General features: G+C 40.6%; 1 protein-coding gene across 2 annotated transcripts in view; it reads right to left on the bottom strand.

The window, feature by feature from the left end:
- Positions 1 to 13,591, bottom strand: part of ADGRB3 (adhesion G protein-coupled receptor B3) — an 881,695-nt gene extending 868,104 nt beyond the window's left edge. Inside the window, exons 1-3 of one of the 2 annotated variants that reach the window (XM_061427126.1) lie at positions 13,057 to 13,591; positions 11,452 to 11,617; positions 9,604 to 10,375 (exon numbers count right to left, since the gene is read on the bottom strand). In XM_061427126.1, the coding sequence (XP_061283110.1) occupies positions 9,604 to 10,360 (757 nt within the window). In that variant the 5' untranslated portion in view covers positions 10,361 to 10,375; positions 11,452 to 11,617; positions 13,057 to 13,591. The remainder of the gene's footprint in view (positions 1 to 9,603; positions 10,376 to 11,451; positions 11,618 to 13,056) is intronic. The other variant, XM_061427127.1, reaches the window with a different exon arrangement.
- Positions 13,592 to 23,359: the final 9,768 nt, after the last annotated feature.

Here is a 23,359-nt window from a genome sequence, read left to right as displayed (position 1 = left end):
CTCTAAGTTACAAAAACCAAGGCCAGCCAAAGAGAGCCGACCACAAGCTGACATTTCTGTAAAGGAAGCTGACCTCTCTGGGAAGCCAAAATAAACTGAAATCTCTCAGCCCAGATACAGAAGCAGATCGTTGAAAATTTGCCAGATTTATGTGGAAAGATTATATAAAGTAAACAGATTTCTATCTTCTCAAGGTGCCCTCTTTTCCACATTACAATTAGTATGAGGAGCCAACATAGAAAAAAATACTTCCAAAAGCATTCACTGTAGAATAAATATTTGTTATGTATCACCTACTCAGAAAAATCAGAGCTGTATATCAACAGAAGGTCAGAAAAAAATAAAGGTTAGTCCGTTTGTTTCTTTGGAAGTTATTTTCCTTTTTCCTTCTCAGGACTCTTCTGTGACGTGAAAGGCAACCTAAACACAGAAAGAGTTAAAACTGTAATTTTCTTAATGAAATTATAAGAGTAAACTTAGCTGCCTTGGTTTCTTTTTGCAATGAAATGAAAGAAAAAAAATAAAGTTCTATATTAGTCTTGTTTTGTTTTTTTTTGTCTTTGCTTGGAGTAGGAAATGGCAAGCCACTACAGTATTCTTGCCTGGAAAATTCCATGGACAGAGGAGCCTGGTGGGCTGTTGTCTATGGAATCATCAAGAGTCGGACACATGTACTTGAGATGTATAATGAAATCAACAGGCAAAAGGATACTTACATTAGCAACCGAAATTGTTTTTTCATTTTATATTTCCACTATTATAATGATATAAAATGAAAACTAAATATTAACCTGCCAGGACTTTTTACATTTTATATGTGAGCCTTGAAATTACCAACTCACAAAACTTTCCTCGAATACCCAGGCCAGTTCAAATGTTCTGTGGTCACATCATCACTGAAAAATTGTATATGAATGTACACGTTACATGATTTTAAAACAGGCTAAGTAGTCAACAAGTCAACATGTACATATAGAAAGACTATTGGAGGAGTTCCTAAACTCAATGTAGTTATGAAGATGAACATATACTGATCCTGAGTTAGGATCAAGTGTAAAATAAACCATGTCAATTGAGCTTCTTAAAAAATGGCCAATTGGTTTTTACTTTGATTAGCTCAACTCTTTGAAGTGAAGTGAAAGTTGCTCACTCATGCCCAACTCTTTGCGACCGCATGGATTGTAGCCCTTCAAGGCTCCCCTGTCCATGGAATTCTCCAGGGAAGAATACTGGAGGGGGTTGCCATTCCCCTCTGCAGGGGATCTTCTGGAACCAGTGACAATCCCGGGTCTCCTGCATTGCAGGTGGATTCTTTCCCATCTGAGCCACCAGGGAAGCCTAGCTCAATCCTTTCAATTAGTAGGGTTAGCCAACCTGCAACTCTGCAAATGGCTAATTATTACATAAGACTGTTAGCACATTAAAAGGAACGATTTCAGACCAAGCTCAATGTAATGAGTTAACAAAATCACATACTCCTGTACCAGTAAACGTCCCAATAAGAAACAGACGATGTCTTGTAGTAAAGTAATGTGAGAAGAGAGTAAGGCATGGATAAAGCTTGGAGAAATCTGGGAGACAGAGTACAGTCCTAGGGTGAGAATCAGGGCATGGGCCTCAAGAGTGAGAGAAGAGAGGGGTTGCCAGAGAATCCAGGGAAGCCCACCTACAGGGGCTGTGACCTTCAAAACAGGAGTGGGTTCTGGTCTGTTTCCCCCTGTAATAGCATTTCTCAATGTGCAATGGGGTAACTAAAAAATAGAACATGTTATTTTCTTTAAAACACAGATTGCCCTAGAGAATGATAATAAAACGAAAATCCAAGATAGACCTTGGTAAATCATCTTTCTAAATCTAGACAGGCTCTGCACTTGAAACACACTGCTCTTTAAACTTAATGTGCTTAGACTGAAAATCAATAGATTTTTGAAACTTACATCACATTTGTTTAAATAATATATACCACATAGAAAAAAAAATAAACCTAATGAATGAAAGTTCTGATTTGTAAAGACGAGTCTATATTCAGTAGTAGTGCAATATACTCTGATTATTGTTCTGGCTGGATACCAGGTAATTTTTTTTTTTAATAATTAGATCTATCCAACCATCCTAAATGACCGTGTCTCTTTTACATTATAGAAATGGCATTAAATATAAACTCCAAGAACACTTATGTTCAGTTGAAATAATATTCCCGTGATACATCTGCAGATTGGAATTCTTTTAGTCAGGTAAGATTTGGACGAGATGATGCTGAGAGGCCCTTATGAATCTGAGAATTTGTGATTCAGGTGTTCCAGAAACAGAAAGAAACTCATAGCTCTAAAATTCTGTAGTTTTTCATTTGGACCAGTCTATAGTAAAATGATGAGAAAGGAAAGCCATGGTCTTTAAGGTATAATCGGCCCATGTTGATGGAGCAAATAATAGGTGCCTCACACAGTTACTGCTCAAGTAGAATAATCTGTGCCACAGACCTCTGTGAACTGGAAAGCAATTTCTCAATGTCGGGTTTCCTTACATTCTTTTAATTTATAAAATGTTTAACAAAACACTCCACATCTTTCTTTTCTTAAAAGTGATACATAGTTGAAGTTTTCTCTTTAAAAAGTTATTAGAGAACCAATTATCTTTATTTATATATGTGGTATAGATATTAATTTTAATAAATTTTTAATCAAAACTTTAAAAATTATTTTTAAACGGAAGAACACCAGTAGAAATGTCATGAAATAGATACTCTATATCATTGACCCAGGAAAGCAAATATTTCTGTGTGCCATTTCTGTCTTTTTAACCCATTCATTGCTAAAAAGTAATTCACCAAGGTAGACTCTGGTTAGGTCCACAATTGGTTTAATGCTTTTGATTATATCTAAGTGCATGTAAATTGCATCCTCAACACTGTAATCTGGTTCCATCAGTGTTTCAATGTCTTTTCCATGCACATGTTTGCTCTGTTTTCCCAAATAATTCTCAGTCTTTAAAGAATCTTGTTGTCTAGAAGTAATTTGAGAATATAATATCCAAGATTAGGTTAGCAGATAAATTATTTCACTTAATATGGGAGAAACTAAGCAGTAACCATTTTGCCTTCATATTTTATAACACGCTCTAAGCATAACGGATGTGTCATAAGGGGAAAATGCATATCAGCAAACATGTCCAATTTCAGAAAAGATTCCTATTCAGGTAATTATTTTTGAGAGAAATAGCTCCACACTAATGTATTTACTATGCATTTGTTACTCATGGCACTTTCTGTGCAAACTAGAAACATATTACTTTATTAAGAATATCTTATTAATAATAAGAAGAAATATATTAACCTTTAATAAATAAGTATTAGCTAGGTCATTCTCTGCATATGAGCAAAATTCCTGAATGACAGTTGAAAGATAATTGAAAATAGAGCATTTAGCATTTAATTGAACACAGAACATTTTATGCAGTCTTATAGTTGGCATTCTGTAATTCAACTTTAAGAAAACATTAGAATCTTCAAATGAGTTCTAACAAATTTTTACATTTGTTTTCAATATCTGAATATGTAAGCCTTTGGAGGACTCTGAGGGTTCATTAGTCTGTAACAACTAAACACAATTCAGTGAAAAAAATTCCAAAAATGTTCTACTTCTTTCCAAATGATTTAATATAGATTTAATTGTTTCAGGATAATTCCTTTTCAAAACAGAACTCAAAACATGAATTTAACTTTGCATAATGCAGCAAAAAGTAAAACACTTGGAAACTCCTTGATTTACATTTAGATTTTACAGACTTTAAAAAGGATCAGCAATGATATCCAGAGGACAGCTTTCCAGCCCTGGGATGACTCACATTCACTGGCTTGATCTATCTGATGTATTAGTCATGCCTCCATCAACACAAAGGTATCCAGATGCGACCTTTTCTTTACATAATACAAAACAGACATTCAGTCAACTAATGACCCTTTGTTAAATGCCCTAAATTCCTAAACAAGTTCAAATAATTATATGGTAATCTACTTCATTAGTTATTATCAATCATCTATCATTTATAGCCAAAAGATAAGAATAAAATAGAGGTTTCAAAAACTGAATTGAGGGCCTAACAAAACTTGAGGATTAGACCAAGTGTCTTCCATATGCAATCTCATCTAATTCAGCACTTCACTACAGTACAATCAAGCTCAGTGAAGCACTGTCCCTTGTCAAGGATGCTACGAGGTGGCTGAGTCACTCTCAGGACCCAAGGGCATCTCATACCAAAACACACCTTTCATTTCAATGAACTGACACACTTAGAAAAATTGAATACCTCTCTGATCTGTATTAGTTAATTGAATTGGTAAAAGTTTCCACAGAGCTGACACGAACTAAAATATTCCAAGCCATTAATTTCATTAGTTTTTTGGGATAATTTTTTTTTTTTAACTACATAATGTCATATCCTGTTCTCTGGTACCCTGGGGAATAAGCATTTCTAACAACCCAAGAAGGGAAGCGGGGACACAGAACAGGTTCTCAGGTGAAGGTGTGGATTCAAACCCAGCTGATGGTATTTCGAAAAAGTAACAAATGTTGATTTTTTAAGAAACTGTGATTTCAAATCCAAGGGCCAGATGACTTGATCTGTATTTGTAGATAATACAGGTCAAACTGACTCTAAGGAACCCTGTATTTTATTAAAGTATTTCGTTTAACAAGAAAATCACTTCTATTAGGAAATGAAGTATAGGAATACATGAAGTTGGAATCTAAGTAAATGAAATTCCCATCTCGGTTTTGAAGAAAACTAATGTGTAGCACGTTTATCTGCAACTAACACTGAAGTCGGAATGACACACATATGTACACAAGATTTTTCTGTTAATATTTTTAATTTACTGCCTCCAAAAACAGTTGCCATATAATGGAGTTTTCATTAATACTACATATCTGAGCCACTCCCTAAATTGCTTGACAAAATTCTAAAATGGCAAAAGTAAAAATTAGGGCCTGTTACTTGGCCAGGCCTAAAATTTTAGTAGTATTCTACTATTACTATACATATAGATCATAATCAGGAATAAGTAACAGAAGCTCTAAACGACATGCAAATATTCCTCTTTCTTGGAAAGACTTTGCATATGTTTCTCTTCAAACTGTGGAAAAAAGATTTGGAAAATGTCATTTCTGGATAAGAACTGCTAAAAAATGTAGATAGAAATGAAGAAAATTAAAAAAACAGGTAAAAATTGGCAAATTTTCTTACTACTGTTTTTGTAGACAGCTGTATATAGAAAGCTATATTTATCACTAATCTATTATAATAAATGCATATGGAACTAACACTATTTCTCAATGACTCCATTCTTCTTGTGCTTTTAAAAATGTTATTAAACAGTACTTTGAGATAAGGAGCTGGCTAAATAACACCTTAATTGTACTGGAAATGTTATAAATGGTATTAACCTCAATTTATTGGTATAGTCCTTAAATTTTTTATTTTGTTTAGCTCATTTAACATTCATTTCAACCAATCTTTATTGAAGCTCTGTTTAGACTGTGCTAGACAACTGGAAGACCAAGTCTGTACACTTGAAGACCTCACAAGACTAGCAGAGGAAGACGGAAAAATAAATGGAAATTTCAATGCCATATGATAGATGCTGGAACAGAAGTACAGTGTGTGCAAAGGGCTATGGGTCCACCAAGGGGAAGGACAAACTGACAAGATGCCACTGACTCAGGAGATCTCTGTACATCCTGATACAGTGTGGGATCACAGCATTCACAAAGGAAGTAAGAGCCAGGAGGCTAAAGAAGCAAGGGAAAAGTGACTAAAAGAGAGATGAGGCAAAAAAACCCCACAAGTAGAAAGAAATGAAAACACCTGAAAATGAAGAGACACACAAATTGCTCTGGATTTGTGCCTACAAGTTCAAACACACACACACATACAGGCTAGACTTTATACAGGCACATGGTGAGACTTCCTTTGGGTGGATGATTATCAAGGATTAGCAGGGGCAGAATGAAAAGACAAGGAAGTGTGTGTGTCCAGATTTCCTGGAATCTATACAGGGATCCCAACTCCCTGCACATAAGTAGCGCCATTGATGTTAAGTAGGAAACAAAGCTTCCATTAAGGCTTATTATGTGATTTAGACACTCTGGTATGCAATTTCTCTCTCTTAACTGTTTTAATTATTTAAGTGAAGTAGTAAGAAATAAGATCATATATGATCTTTTATACTTTAGCTATATAGTCCAGGATCATCTGTGGTAAAAGAAAGCTATAAAAAATATTAAAGACCTCATGAATAAATACCAGTCTTGCCCCTACTCACATCTGAAAGCCAGGTAAACAGCAATGTTACTTTAGATTTCTTTTAAAAACAGGTATATAGACTGTACATAAAAAGTTATTTAATAACTGCCTGAAATAAGATGACATTATTATCAAGAGAGTCCATTTTGCCAATTTACTAGACTTTCAAAATTAAACATAAAAATTAGGAAATGACAGCTAAGTTTCTATAATCACATGGCACCCTCAAATATGTGAAATATGATCTTAAATAAGAAAATATTTAAATATAATAAAATTTCACACTTTAATGAAGCATCATTTAACAATTTCCTTTTATAATATATTCAAGATAACACCTGTAATTGTCAGTGTTGTCATTTCAAACAGTAATAGTCTTCTTACTGTTTTCTGGTTATGAAATTCTTAAGTACATGAATGTTTGTTAACAAATATCTTAGTAGAAATCCTATCTCAAAACTGACATTCCATTGCTGAGAGCCCATAGTTTTCTCAAATACTGACTAAATATGATAACTCCAATGGACAGATACAAAATATTCAGTATTCAGCATATCTTTACCATCACTAGCAGCATTACATTAAAAATTCTGAAACTGTATCTACTGAGCATAAAGACCATTCTGTCAAATCTGTGCCACCTCTGTGACATAGTACACTGGAAAATACTTCTACTCAAGGCTTCTGAGTCAGTACTGATAACAGCAAATAACATGGGAGGCAAAAACCATGGAGGATGAACTTGTAAATATTCCCCTTATTCTCTTTTCACAGAGAATAGAAATCATAAAGTAATATACAAGTGGGACTTTTAAAACCCCATTTTAGAAGTTGAGATTACATGTTACCAAATAAAATGAAGACATTTTGGAATTAAATTAGATATGAGTAGCACCACCGTATGTAATTATTACATATAGCCCTCAAGCCCTGTGAATATCATTATGTGGTAGTTTATTCGAAACAGTAAGATTTTAGATATCATTTGTATTGACTAAGATTTAATGTACTTTTTGCATAATTTGACTAAATTAAGCATCTGCAGATTTTCACATTCCTTTCCTACAATGTAACATGGCCTGAAAGGTCTTCTTTGAATGAAGTAAGGAGTACTATATACATATTTTATAGGAATTACTTACAAATGCATCAGCCACAATTATGTCATCAGGACTTATCCTTACCTTTCTGACTCAGAACACCTAAGCAATTCAAGAGTACAAATTTAGAAGACAAAGGATATAGGCTGTGCAATTTTACTGATACAGCACATATTCTTCCCCTATTATATAAACTTTTCCTTTTCAGCTCTATTAACATGTTAACAATTTTAAAACAATCACTGATTTCTCTATGGAGGCATTTCTTTCTCATTTCACCAGCTAATTAGCCAAAAGAAGCGTACAGCCTCCCCCAGGATTCAAACATCTAATGTCTAAAATCACTCTTAGTCATTTACTGAAACGAATGGCCATCTAGTCCAACTTCTATAAATCTCAGCCCTTTCCTAACCCACACCTCATGATCATGACTAGCAAAATCTCTAAAAATCATACTCCGTGAGAACACAACAACTTTGTTTTTGTCACTTGCTCCCATTCACACACACACACACACAAAAAGGTTGTATATATACCAAGATTCTTTTTCCACTGTCATCAGCAGTCAGTTTGATGATAAAATTTTAACCACTGAAGATACAAATTTTCTCCATTTTCTTAGAACAGCAATAGAACAGACAAGCAAAACCTGGATTCTGGTGTTAATTGTCTTATTAGCCAGCTTATAACATCACACTTTCCTCATGTACTATAGCTTCTTATTCTAAGGGACACTAATCGGTTTTAAATGGTGTTAAATACCATCCCTGCAGTTGCAAGTGCTTCTCTGGGATTTTTACTAGAGAAAAGAACTCCTGTAATTTAAAACCACTTTGCTTTCTTCAGTCACAGCTGTTAGGGAAACACTGACCTGTAGAAATCTTAAAGGTTTCTTCACCCTTCTCCCAGCGCCATTAGTCTGAATTTATTTTCTAAGGCTTCTTTGCCCCGGGTGCCATGCCTCTTCCATAATTCCCATCCCCCAAAAGGCTTTCAGCAGAAAAGTCAAGGCTTTTTGCTGGTTAAGCCGTTTTCTCTCTCTTTCCCCACTGCCCCCCACCCCCTTACAAAACCTTGGCTACTCTTAAAATTCTCCAACAACGTGTCAATTTTATGTTGGCCACAAAGACAACTTCTGTTGGGGGAGGAGAGCAAGGAGGGACTGGAGCTTGGCTGTCCCTTTCCACAGACAGAGATCTTTGTGGCAATCAGAAAACATTTCCTGCATAAAAATTCAACATGCACTCTGGGTACAGGGTTGGGGAGCAAGAGAGGCTAGATACCAGCCGTGCCCTCAAATGAACAGAATGCATCCCCTAATCTTCCAAAGGGGAAGGCCGTTTTCTCAAAATGTGCCAGCTTTCCAGCCTTATTAAACGTAATCCACAGTCTCAGATCCTGGGGCAGCTTCCCCACTAGTCTGGGTGAAGCTATAAATCACTCCTGTACTTTTCCCTTTTCTTCTGCATTTCCGCTGCATGGCTTTCCATCTAGCTCGGCTCTGACAAGCTCAAGAGGGGACTAAGAAGACAGAACCAAAAGTCATGCTAACAGGGTACCAGGTCTTGCAGGACCTGCCTGTGTTCATTTGTAACCTTACAGTCGGTACTTCCAGTGGGCTTCCGTTGACCACAGAGCCAGTGTCGGACTCACTGTGCAAAGCATCTTTTACACAATGATGGGTCTCTGGGGGAGGGGCACCCTTGCCATCCCATGTAGGGGAGTAATTTGGTCCACATCGACATGCCATTGAATCTGTGTCACCTCTCAGCTACACCCCAAGTTCCAACCCAGAAAGGGGCCACAGATGAGACAGTGGGCTGAAGCCCCAGCGAGAAGCCTACAGATCCACTCCCAGGTCTCTGAGTGTCTCCATCTCCCTCAGGGGCTGCAGCCTAAGAAAGCAATAAAGCATCACCTCCCCAGCCACCCACCTCCATCTCAAACTGACTCCACATTTTTGCACCTATTTTCCCCTGAACACTCCCACTGGCATCTAAGGGCAGGTTGCTGAGCACCACCCCACCCTGCCACCCGTCTAAAACCTTGAAAAGTAAAACTAGCTTGAGAGACCAGTGAGGACCACAAATCAATCCAGAGGTGACCCAGGGATGTGGCAAGGATCCAGCCGGCGTGGGACACAGCACATTTCCGCCCTGTCGCCCCCCGCCCCCACCCAGGCACCCCTCTCGGCTGACCTTACCTTCTTTGGGCGGTCGCTTGGCCTCCCTGGTAAGATTGCAGACCTGGGTGGTTTGCAGCTCTTGGGTCAGGCAGCCCTCGGTCTGCTCATTCAGGGGCAACACCACGTTATTTAACAAAACCAGCGCCTGGTCGTCGAGCCCCCACTCTCCCAAGTGCTGAGGGCAGGTGCACTTTGTATACATGATCCCGCAGGACTCCGTTCTCCCATTTTCTGACTTTAAGCAGCTCTCCAACCAAGTGCATAACACATGGCAACCAAACTGGCTCGGGCTCACCTTGTTCAACACCAAAAACTCAAAAAAAGATTTCTGATCTTCTTCCCCTTTTTTCTGTAATCCTGGGAAATCGGTTGGAAAGACCCGACGTATTTGAATAAAATTTTTGTCATACTGTAGAAAAACGAAAGCATTCTTGGATTCGCAGAGTTGCATTATAGAATGATTCTTTCTTAAAAGATCCTTGATTTTTTCATGGGAAAAATGATCAAACTGATAAGCCAGGAGGGAAAAGTTAGAGCAGCTAAGGTCCTTTTTGGAAAATTTCAGGTAAATGCTATATTTGGTTGGATCTGGATTTTCCAGCGTCCAAGTGCAGTTTGTAAAGTTTTTGGGAAACATTTCACTTACAGAATACGATCCATAAATGACTCCCTTCACCAAAGTTGAACACCAGAAGTCTTGGGCAGCATTAAATCCAAACATAACCAGGAGATAGGTGGAAAATATATAAATCAGCAGGTTACGAACAGCCTTCATCCTATGTCATTTGGCCTGTAAAAATGGCAATGAAAGTAAAATGCAAGTAGGAGTCTATGCGCATTGATAAAAAGAAACTCCTTCCAATATTACAGCCAGCTGTTTCCAAGATTTCAGTAAAAAAGCCTTTTTTAAAAAGGGCAGGTAATTTTTTTATGCCATAAAACTATCTGTTGCTGTGTGAACAGCGCCCTCACGTGGCCCTTCGCAATGGCCAAATTCTCTACATTCAATTTTAAAATAATATTCAATAGATTACTAATAGGAATGCTCTTATCTACCAAGATTTCCTTCAAGTGCATTATGATTCTAGTGAAAGAAGAGGAAAACTCAGCTTTTTAAATATAACAACCTAAATTTTAATTTGAGATATTTTTAAGCAACCTAGACAAACCTTTTCTCCCCCTCAGCTCTCTGCCTGCAGTAAACAACATCACACAAAATCTGATAATCTAGGAACAGCTGTCGTCATATTATTTCTTTTCTTTTAAATGTGAAAAGCAAGTATGACAAATGATAGCCTCAATTTAAAAAGCACAAATGATAATTTGTTGCAGCTGAAACACCATCACCCAAATGCTCCTACTAGTCTTTGCAGGGGCCACTATGTGAACTGATGGGAAATTCCTATGCAAAACTACAGGCATTCATGTAGATTAATAGAATTTGTAAACTATCACCCGAGAAAGGGCAGATACAGAAGGAAGACTAGCTTTCGGACATCATCATTGAGAACCACGATTTAAGGCAGTCATTTCAATGTGACATGCCTCCTGGGATACATAAAGTAGACCATTGTATTAGTATCTGTTTCCAAAGGCGTTACTAGTGAATAATCCCAGAACCACAGGAACTGAACTGGTTTCAGTCTTTTTTTTTTTTTTTTAATTAGGGCTATTTTACCTAGAGTTATCTACTGTAATTTAACATTTACACATGGTAGATACACTAATTAGCATTGTCTCTTCTAGCAGATTTCAATTACTGAATTGTTGCTACCTCTCCAATAACAGCTCCAAAGCTCTTTTCCTTTCCCCCTCTATTTTTTTAACCTGGTCTTACATAATACGGTAATTCTTGGTTATATTTACCTCTGTAAGTTGTTATCCAAAAGTAACTTGAATATTTTTCAGCTTTAACCTTTAAGAAGTTATTTCTTAGAATAAATGACACTGCTTTTTTGCTTAGCCTTTGAGCTGAGAAAAGTGATGCCAAGTTAATTTTAAAAGTCTTTAGGCTGCAGTCTCTTCCACTGTTCTGTAAACAGAGACAGACATACAGACATATAGATAGTTAAGAGTTTTCATGTCTTTGCCTGGGTCCTCTCTGAACCAAAGGATAAAATCCTCTTCCTCCCCATTGCATAACACACACCAATGCATGCACACAAAATCCAGTTTTGAAGTCCCTGAAGACAGATCTGCAATCCCCAGATCATGATTCCAATTCTATGTCTTCATATAAGCAAAAACAACTCCAATTCTAAATCTCCATATAGCAGCAGTTTAAAATAACATCAGAATTGCTGGGACTATCAAAACAGTGTTCTCGGATTCAAACATACAGCTCAATGAATAATGCATTTTCTTCTTGAGAAAATAAAGCCAAAGAGGATGTAAAGGTTAAAAAATAGGGAAAGTTATAGGAAATTCTAGAAATAATCCCCCCTTTTTCCCCCTGCTGTAGCACTTTGCAGGCAATGCAGGTCTGCGCAGTGTTCTTCAGGATAGAGTGTAGGCGTTGAGAGCCAATGTGACAGTGAGTGTCTAAATTAGGAATTCCATCCATGAAAGGGGGCTTCATTTTATAATCACTAACTCAAAAAGAGGTCGTATTTCTTTTCCTAATGAAACCCGGTACTTTTGCTTCCATCTATTTGACAGTGCATGTCTGCATTGCTGTGCTCATCAAGGATGAGAAACAGTGGATAAAAGGCTCTGATTTCACTCTTCGAGCCTGCTCAAGAAAGCCCCCTCAATATAACGCTCTTTATTTCGATCACTGGTATACTCCTTCGTGTACGGAGTCTTCTTTTATTCTACATAATCACAAATGGATCGCCGAACTCTGTCACCCCCACCACCACCCCCATCCCCCGCCAGTCCCCGACTGCAGGGCCACTTCCAACAATTATATCTTTCTCTTTAAGAAAGAAAGAACCGGGTTGCGGGTGTGTAAGGGACCCGGCCACCGAGGATTCAAGGATGCCATTTATTTATTTATTTGTCTCCTGCTGAGAGGCAAACTGGCGTTTAGTTTAGCTCCCCTCAAAACTGATTTTCTGGGTGACACTTTAGTCGAACATAGACGGCGCCATCACTCCACTGATTTTTTTTTTCTTTCTCCCCCAATAGAAGACCCACGGCCTCCCCTTATCTTAACTTCCTTTTAACCTAACATTTCCCCCCACAAAATGACCCCGATCACACACAACCGCCAGATGTTCCAGGTCTCTCAGCCTATCCCTCCTGACGGAGCACATCTCTGGAAAACGAGACTTGCCTAACTTTTCAACTGCGGCGTTTAAGTCAATGGAGACCGTCAGGTCTGCTCGCAGCCCCTCCATCCGCCAGCAACAGCCTTGCCTTTCCCGATCCTTCCTCCGCAACTCCCCCACCCCGGGGCGGGGGGGGGGGGGAAGCTGGTGGCTGGCGACCCTGGCGGAGGGAAGGTGACCCCCGGACCCCCGTCCTTACCTTCCTCTCGGAACACTCGGGGCGCCTAAGGCAGCAGCGCAGGCACGCGTCCCAGCAACAGTGACGGAGAGACGCCCCTTCGGTCCCGAGCCCCGGAGCCCATCTTTCCCCGGCTAAGCTTAAAAAATCAGGATGGATTTTTTTTTTTTAACGCGCACATAAGAGAAGTAAAAGAACGCGGGGATCGGGGGTGGGGGGAGAGAGAATCAAAGAGGGGAGGGCTGGGGGAATAAAAGCCCCCCAGGAACCCGGAGCCTACGCCGTAGCCAAGTGAATCCAACCTCCCACCGAGGCGCCGGCGGGAGCGGGGAGAGCCCCCGAAGACAGACGCTAAGGAATTTAAAAAAAAAAAAAAAAAAAAAAGGAAGTGGCTTCACAGCCACTGGAGCTGTTTTTCCAGACCTGCCCCCCCAGCAAAGCAATCGGCCAGGAAGCCAAGGAAGCGCGCCGAGCAGAGGCGGCGGCGCGGCCGATGCGCCGGGGCGGCGGGTTCACTCCGCGGGCGCCCGCGGCCGCCTCGGGAGGCTGGGGCTCCTGTCTTCCCCTCTCCCCGCTCTCCTCCCGCCCCTCCGTCTCCTCCCGCCCCACAGCCCGCAGGTACTGAGGAGAGGAGGGGGGAAGAAAAAAAAAAAAAAAAGAGCCTTGGCTGGGGATGCTGGTGATGTCGGAGAGCCGTGTGAATGCCGGGCGAGGAGGGAGGCGAGAGGGGAGTCAGATAGTAAAGCTCTGTGTCGGGCGTGCGCGCGCGACGCTCGCTCTCCCGGGCGCGCGGCGGCCGGAACGCGCGGCCCCCCAGGCGCGCGCCGGGCCCCGCGTGTGCTCGGCGGCGACGGAGAGAGCGCGCGCCCCCCGGGCGCGCGCCGGGCCCCCGCGTGTGCTCGGCGGCGCGCGCGTGAAGCGCGGTGCGCCCGGAGGCGGCCCGGGGCCCGCACGGAGCTCGGCCTGGTGGGGCGCGGGCGGCGGGAGGGGCGCGCGCGGGGAGACGGCGGGCGGCGCTCCAACCCCCGGGCCGCGGTGCCCCTCACGTCACCGCTGCTTCCAGCCCGCACTTCACGGGAGCGCGGCTGTCTGCGCCTGGGAGGTCTGTGCACCTGCAGTTCCCAGCGCCGCTGCCGGCGGGGACTGATCGCCCCAGGGAGGCCAGGCCGGGGCTGCGGAGCGCGGGAAGGCGACCCCCGGGGCTAGGGGCGAAACTGCCGCACTAGGTCGCTTTTCTCTCTCCTTTTTTTTCCCTAGCGCCGACCTGTCGCAGCTTTTCTTTTCCGCACCTGGACTCGGAGGGATGGATCTCCCACCGCGGAGGGGGCAGGTCTCGCTCCCCGCAAACGGCGCGCGTACCCGGGAGGAACAATACTAGTTTTTTTTTTTTTTTCCCTCTGCGAGTCTGCAATTAACATCTTACTTGTTCTGGCTGATACGGCGACCGAGGTTGGGCGTCTGCGTTGCTTTCTGCATGGCGATGGGATCGTGCCTATGGGGTCGAAACTTTTGTTTTCGTAATGCATCCAGTTCTTTTTCGAGTTTCCCTAGTAACAGTTTGGGCACGGGGGTGACAAGGAGGGAAGGACTGGAGGAGGAGAAGCGACCAGATTCTCGATTTAGCAGGGAAAGAGGGGTAAATGTCTGCCACTCCCCACCTTGGTGTTCTTGCCTCCTGGACAGTTGGCTGACAAGTATTTGATGAACTAGCTTCCAGTACGTGCAGCAAAAGGTTATTTGCCTACCGGGTATGCCTCTACTTGTAAACGCAGTTGGTGCTTTGCAAAACAGGTGATAAAATAGTGCGTTGATATAGGGGAAGAGACCATGCTGGGGTAATTCATACAACGTGTGGAGTCTTCCTCTGGGTGAGTTGCTTGAGCGGCAGGTGAAGTTGAATAAAACACATTTCCATCATTTTCTGTCCTTCTGCATTTTTTTTTTTTTTCTTCCTCATGTTGTTCCTCACCCCTGGGTCGATTGGATAGCCGGGAACATCGTTTTTTAAAAGAGGATTGTAGTGAAAACAGAAAGGTGTCCACGATCTGTTCACAGGAGTTGTCTGAAATGTTAAAACTGGTCCTTTACTGCTTAATATATATTAATAGGGTGACCCTCTTTAAGGCTTTTTCTTTTGGGACAAATGTTCAGAATAACACTCTGTAAGGGAAACAGTTAATCATTCCCCATCCAGCCGACTTTAACCGTGTTCCAGGAAAATTCACTGCTGAGAGCTGCTTGGGTGGCGTTTTGGTTTTGTGTCGTTTTGGGTTCGTTTCAATATTTTTTATTCATTTAAGAGAATGTGAAAGGAAAATAAGGTTTATGTCCGGGGCATAATCCAAAACATTGTGTCTTCAGCAAACACATTTTTTAAAATTAAAAAAAAATGCATTTAACAATACAAAGAAGCAGCACACATTTCATTTATTTCAACTTCCACAGAGATTGTGATTATGATACTTGCAAGACATTTTGGTCAATTCTGTTATTTTGCCAGAAGCGAAAAATAAAGAGACTAATGGCATGCAAAATAAATGGAGAAAAGGAGAATGTTGCATATGATTTGTACATAAAAAGGAACCAATGTGAGGTTTAAATATACTTTGCAACTAGAGGTTTCTCACATTTTCTCACATTATCTTGAATAGTGATTTAGTCGTTTCTTTCAAAATCTTGTGGGTCTCACAACAGTGACAAAAGAATAACAGCCAAAAGGAACAATTTAAAAAGGCTTAATCCTGAAGGGAAAGGAGCACTCACTCCCAGGGTCATTTATATTCCAGAGCAATGCGGGGCTGGGTTAGGGAGAAAGCCACCCTTAATAAAGCACTTCACCCTTCACACCGTTTCCCATAACCTTCATAAATTGCAGGCTACAGAGCCGGCCTGATGATCATCCTGCTGAGGTATATTTATAGCAGATGATTTGTGGATGATAAATATGCCAAGCAAGTGGCGGGCTCCAGTAACCCTAGGCTAGTCTGATTTGCTCAGGGAGTCAGAATCCAGAATCACAAAAAGAACAGTACATGGAGAAATCTGGTCTCTGGCCCCTGACAACAGCACAGTCCCAAGAGAAGCCGAGGGAGAACCACCCTGCTCCCGTCTGCAGAGTTCTACCAGGCGACGGCACTGCTGATACACAGACTCCAGCCCCCACCCCAAAAAAGGAGCGCAGCAGTTGAGACTCTGTATCCTGTCTCCCTCTTGAGACTGGACTATTTCGTACTTTAATGCAATTTAAATTCACCGTTTCAAAGAATAATCATCAGCCTTCCTGTGGCCTTTCACAAGAGACACAGTTTCAGTCCCTGGGTTGGGAAGATCCCCTGGAGAAGGAAATGGCAACCCACTCCAGTATTCTTGCCTGTAAAATTCCATGGACAGAGGAGCCTAGTGGGCTACAGTCCATGCATGGGGTCACAGAGTCAGACATGACTGAGCAAGCACTCATGGTACTCTTGCCTCCAAACTGCCAGATTAATGTATAAAGTAATTTTCATTTAAGTAACCCAGATAACCACAATGATGTGGCCTTTCACCTATACCCGGACATTCTAGAGTGTGAAGTCAAGTGGGCTTAGGAAGAATTACTATGAACACCGGATTGTTGGTATCTAAAGCCTAACTTGAAGGATTTTGAGCATTATCTTGCTAGCATGTGAAATGACTGCAATTGTACAGCAGTGTGAACATTCTTTGACATTGCCGTTCTTTGGGATTGAAATGAAAACTGACCTTTTCCCGTCCTTGGCCACTGCTGAGTTCTTCAAATTTGCTGACATATTGAGTAGGGCACATTAACAGCATCATATGTAGGATTTGAAATAGCTCAGCTGGAATTCCATCACCTCCACTAGCTTTGTTTATAGTAATGCTTTCTAAGCCCACTTGACTTCACTCCAGGATGTCCAACTCCAGGTGAATGACCACACCATCATGGTTATTTGGGTCATTAAGAACTTTTTTGTATAGTTCTTTGGTGTATTCTTGCCATCTCTTCTTAATCTCTTCCTCTTCTGTTTTGACCATACCATTTCTATCCTTTATTGTGCTCATCCTTGCATGAAAGTTTCCCTTAGTATTTCCAATTTTCTTGAAAAGATCTCTAGTCTTTTCCATGCTATTATTTTCTTCTATTTCTTTGCATTTTTCATTTAAGAAAGCCTTTTAAAAATAATTTATTTTAATTGAAGGCTAATTACTTTACAATATTGTGGTGGTTTTTGCCATACATCATCATTAATCAGCCATGGGTGTACATGTGTCCCCTATCCTGAGCCTCGTCCCTCCTCCTCCCTATCCCATCCCTCTGGGTTGTCCCAGAGCACCAGCTTTGGGTGCCCTGCTTCATGCTTTGAACTTGCACTGGTCATCTGTTTTACATATGGTGATATACATGTTTCAATGTTATTCTCTCATATCATCCCACCCTCACCTTCTCCCAGAGTCCAAAAGTCTGTTCTTTACATCTGTGTTTTTTTTTTTTTTTTGCTGTCTTGCATATAGGGTCATCAATGCCATCTTTCTAAATTCCACATATACATTAATATACTGTTTTGATGTTTCTCTTTTTGGCTTACTTCACTCTGTATAATAGGCTCCAGTTTCATCTGCCTCATTAAAACTGATTCAAATGTGGTCTTTTTTATAGCTGAGTAATACTCCACCGTGTATCTGTACCACAACTTCCTTATCTGTTTGTCTACCAGTGGACATCTAGGTTGCTTCCATGTCCTTGCTATTGTAAACAGTGCTGTTATGAATATTGGGGTACACATATCTCTTTCAATTCTGGTTTCTTCAATGTATATGCCCAGCAGTGGGATTGCTGTGTCCTATGGCAGTTCTATTTCCAGTTTTTGAAGGAATCTCCACACTGTTCTCCATAGTGGCTGTACTAGTTTGCATTCCCACCAACAGTGTAAGAGGGTTCCCTTTTCTCCTTACCCTCTCCAGCGTTTATTGTTTGTAGACTTTTTGATGGCAGCCATTCTGACCAGCATGAGATGCTACCTCATTGTGGTTTTGATTTGCATTTCTCTGATAATGAGTGATGTTGAGCATCTTTTCATGTGTTTGTTAGCCATCTGTATGTCTTCTTTGGAGAAATTTCTGTTTATTTCTTTGGCCCATTTTTTGATTGGGTCATTTATATTTCTGGAATTGAGCTGCAGGAGCTGCTTATATATTTTTGAGATTAATTCTTTGTCAGTTGCTTATTTTGCTATTATTTTCTCCCATTCTGAAGGCTGTCTTTTCACCTTGCTTATAGTTTCCTTCATTGTGCAAAAGCTTTTAAGTTTAATTAGGTCTGGTTTGTTTATTTTTGCTTTTATTTCCGTTACTCTGGGAGGTGAGTCATAGAGAATCCTGCTGTGATTTATGTCAGAGAGTGTTTTGCCCTTGTTTTCCTCTAGGAGTTTATAGTGTTACATTTAGATCTTTAATCCATTTTGAGTTTATTTTTGTGTATGGTGTTAGAAAGTGTTCTAGTTTCATTCTTTTACAAGTGGTTGACCAGTTTTTCCAGCACTTGTTAAAGAGATTGTCTTTCCTCCATTGTATATTCTTTCCTCCTTTGTCAAAGATAAGGTGTCCATAGGTGTGTGGATTTATCTCTGGGCTTTCTATTTTGTTCCATTGATCTGTTTTTCTGTCTTTGTGCCAGTACCATACTGTCTTGATGACTGTAGCTTTGTAGAACACTCTGAAGTCCTGCAGGTTGATTCCTCGAGTTCCATTCTTCTTTCTGAAGATTGCTTTGGCTATTTGAGGTTTTTTGTATTTCCATACAAACTGTGAAATTATTTGTTCTAGTTCTGTGAAAAATACTGTTGGTAGCTTGATAGGGATTACATCGAATCTATAGAGTGCTTTGGGTAGTATACTCATTTTCACTATATTGATTCTTCCAATCCATGAACATGGTATATTTCTCCATCTATTTGTGTCATCTTTGATTTCTTTTATCAGTGTTTTATAGTTTTCTATATGTACCACAGCTTTCTTATCCATTTGTTTGCTGATGGGCATCTAGGTTTCTTCCATGTCCTGGCTATTGTAAACAGTGGTGTGATGAACATCAGGGTACACATACCTTGTTCAATTCTGGTTTCCTCGGTGTGTATACCCAGCAGTGGGATTGCTGGGTCGTATGGCAGTTCTGTTTCCAAGTTTTGAAGGAATCTCCACACTGTTCTCCATAGTGGCTGTACTAGTTTGCAGTCCCACCAACAGTGTAAGAGGGTTCCTTTTTCTCCACACCCTCTCCAGCATTTATTGTTTGTAGACTTTTTGATAGCAGCCATCCTGACTGGTGTGAGATGGTACCTCATGGTACCCCAATGTTCATCACAGCACTATTTATAATAGCCAGGACATGGAAGCAACTTAGATGCCCATTGGCAGATGAATGGATAAGAAAACTGTGGTACATATACACAATGCATTATTACGCAGCTATTAAAAAGAATGTATTTGAATCAGTTCTAATGAGGTGGATGAAACTGGAGCCTATTATACAGAGTGAAAAAAGTCAGAAAGAAAAACACCAATACAGTATACTAACGCATATACATGAAATTTAGAGAGATGTGAATGATGATCTTATATGTGAGACAGCAAAAGAGACACAGATGTAAATAACAGTCTTTTGGACTCTATGGGAGAAGGCGAGGGTGGGATGATTTGAGAGGGTAGCGTTGAAACGTGTATATTACCATATGTGAAATGAATTGCCAGTCTAGGTTCGATGCATGAGACAGGGTGCTCAGGGCTGGTGCACTGGGATGACCCTGAGGTATGGGATGGGGAAGGAGGTATAAGGGGGATTCTTGATGGGGAACACATGTGTGCCCGTGGCTGATTCATGTCAATGTATGGCAAAAACCACTACAATATTGTAAAGTAATTAGCCTTCAATTAAAATATATAAATTAATTTATTAAAAAAAAAGACACCAAGTATCTGCTGCTTCCATTTTCAAGTTTGGGGATAGCTTGTTATGTAACAATAGATAACTGATGCATAACCCTATAGATTCCATACCCATTACTATAGTAATTTATTTAAAACCTTCAGCTCTTGCTTATATTTTCCTGGCTGAATGTACTGTAAAACTGCCTTCCTGAGCCAGCATCCATGCAGCAGAACATTGGTGAAGAAATCCAAACCCTTGGGCACCCTAATGTCCCTGTATATACACTGGGTTCACATGGCCTCACCCTATGGGCTGTTACTCTATCATAACTTAAGACTTGTAAGCTGACTTTCCCATTACACCCCCATATGAATATTTTGCTTTGTCATTAAAGGTCCGTCTAGTCAAGGCTATGGTTTTTCCTGTGATCATGTATGGATATGAGAGTTGGACTATAAAGAAAGCTGAGCACTGAAGAATTGACTCTTGAACTGTGGTGTTGGAAAAGACTCTTGAGAGTCCCTTGGACTGCAAGGAGATCCAACCAGTCCATCCTAAAGGAAATCAGTCCCAGGTGTTCATTGGAAGGACTGATGTTGAAGCTGAAACTCCAATAGTTTGGCTACCTGATGCAAAGAGCTGACTCATTTGAAAAGACCGTGTTGCTGGGAAAGATTGAGGGCAGGAGGAGAAGGGGATGACAGAGGATGAGATGGTTGGCTGGCATCACGGACTCAGTGGACATAGGTTTGGGTGGACTCCGGGAGTTGGTGATGGACAGGGAGGCCTGGTGTGCTGTGGTTCATGGGGTCGCAAAGAGTCGGACACAACTGAGTGACTGAAATGAACTGAACTGATGAATATTTTGCATTTTTTACTTAATCGTTAAAACATAAAACTTCAGTTCAATACATCAACTCTGATAACTTTCTGCATTCTTCATTGATAAAGAGATGTGGTTGGATGGGAGCTCCCTTATCTTACAGAGCATATGAATTTTGAGGGGAAATTAACCCATGCATGTGTGCATGCTCAGTCACTCAGTTGTGTCAGATTCTGTTTAACCCCATGGGCAGAGGAGCCTGACAGGCTACAGTCCATGGAATTTTCCAGGTAAGAATACTGGAGTCAGTTGCCATTCCACTCCAGGGAATTTTCCTGATACAGGATTGAATCTGTGTCTCCTCCATTGGCAGGCAGATTCTTTACCTTGTGCCATCTGGGAAGCCTATATTCAACCCATAAAACATTTTAAAGGCATGTATCTCAAATCTAACTAATTCTGCTTTCACTTACATTTTTATTTTCCAAAGCATGTCGTTTTTACTCAGTTGACTGTAGTAAGCTTCTACCTGGTATCAAATATTCTTCATTAATCCACTTTCAATCAATTATGCTCAAGGCAAAATGTGTTCTTTTAAAACATAATTTAAAATAGTCTTTTTGTTTAAACCCTAGTTGCTTTCCATCGTACATATATTAAATAAGTCCAAACCCTTAATCACAGCCTACAGACCTCACATCATGTGACTCCTGTTTCCCTTTCATCGTGCTTACTTATGCTGCCCACACTACTTAATCTTTCAGTGTCTCAAAGACACCAAGCTTTTCCATTCCTTATAGCCTCCCCGCATAAGGAATGGACTTCGCATCCCTTGATGTATGGCAAAATGTTATTAGCCTGTCCTATTCTCAACCTTCAGGTTTCATCTGAAAATCATCTCTTTAGAGAAGCTTTTTTTTATTTTTTTAACCACCCAATCAATGGGTTCTTACTTTATATTCTTTCCAAGATACTTATTTGTCAGTTTCTTAGTATTTCCTAATTTAGGCAGAATGCCAAAGAATTGATGCCTTCGAACTGTGGTGCTGGAGAAGACTCCTGAAAGTCCTTTGGGCATCAAGGAGATCAAAACAGTCAATCTTAAGGGAGATCAACCCTGAATATTCACTGGAAGGACTGATGTTGAAGCTGAAGCTTCAGTATTTTTGTCATCTGATGCGAACAGATGACTCATTGGAAAAGTTCCTGATGCTGGGAAAGATTGAGAGGAAGGAGAAGAGGGTGTCAGAGGATGAGATGCCTGGATGGTATCACCAATGCAATGAACATGAACTTGGGCAAACTCTGGGAGATGGTGAGGGACAGGGAGGCCTGGTGTGCTACAGTCCATGGGGTCACAAAGAGTCAGACACCACTGGGTGACTGAATAACAACAACAGCAATTCTTAATTATTTAATTGTTCTTTGATTTTTTAGTAGCCTACAAACTCCATGATTGTATACTCTTCCCTAACACAGCACAAGGCACATAGTAAGTGATTGCTAGATACAGTGAATTCCCTATATGATACTTTGAACTTTCAAAGATAAGAGCATGCTTTCTCATGTCAGATCACATAAGTGAATCCACATGGCTGGTGTATATTGTCATGTATTGACAATACACATGTGATTTTGTGTATTTTACTGTATAGTACTACATAAAGTACAGTAGTATAGCATCTTTAATTCATGCCCAGAATGTCTGGAAGCAGGCGTAAAAGCAGTGGTATGTACTTGGTACTGCTAAGAACTTGCCAAATGATAACAATGGATAAAAAATGAAAATAATAGAGTGGGGTGAGGCAAAGAAGATGGTAGCTGTCACTCCTTATAACATGAATTGTTTAGTGATTCTAAAAAACAAGGACAAGATTATGGAACATATGAAGCCTATTGTGCTGATGATGTCAGCAATAATATTGAAAAAGTGTGGAAAAGTGATGGAGGCGATGGAGAAGTTTCTCTGTGTATAGGTGCAGGATCAGCGTCAGCACTGAGTCTCACATAGCTGAATGACAATTCAAGAGAAAGCCGGAAAACTTTACAAAGACATGAAGAAGAAACACAGCAAAGAATCAGAGGGCTCATCTTTTAATGCCAGCTGTGGCTGGTTTCATCTGTTCAAGCATAGAGCCAACCTTCACAATGTAAAAGTCAGGGGTGAGGAATCAAGTGCGGATTTGGCAGCTGCCTGAGAATTTCCTGAACTGCTTCAAGAAATTATTGATGAAAGTGGATATTTACCTGAGCAGGTTTTTAGTATAGATGAGATACGACCAAATGGGAAGAGGAGAGGTTAATGCCAGGCTATAAAGCAGCAAAGAGTAGGCTAAATCTGTTGTTTGGTGGCAATGCTTACAGTGATATGAAGCTGAAATCTCACTTAGTTTAATGAGTGGCAAGGTGGTAAATGCAGATTCGGGAGCTGCAGAGGAATTTCCTGAAATGCTTCCTGAAATTATTAATGAAGGCACATATTTACATGAGCAAGCATTTAATGTGGATGAGGCAGACTATACTGAAAGAGAATGCCAGACCAAAGTTATATCAAGAAGGAAGAAACATTGATGCCA

This window comes from Bos javanicus, chromosome 9 (genome assembly GCF_032452875.1).
Source record: "Bos javanicus breed banteng chromosome 9, ARS-OSU_banteng_1.0, whole genome shotgun sequence".
Taxonomy (NCBI): domain Eukaryota; kingdom Metazoa; phylum Chordata; class Mammalia; order Artiodactyla; family Bovidae; genus Bos; species Bos javanicus.
The sequence above is the reverse complement of the archived record's forward strand: the minus strand, read 5'-3'. Positions and strand labels throughout refer to the sequence as shown.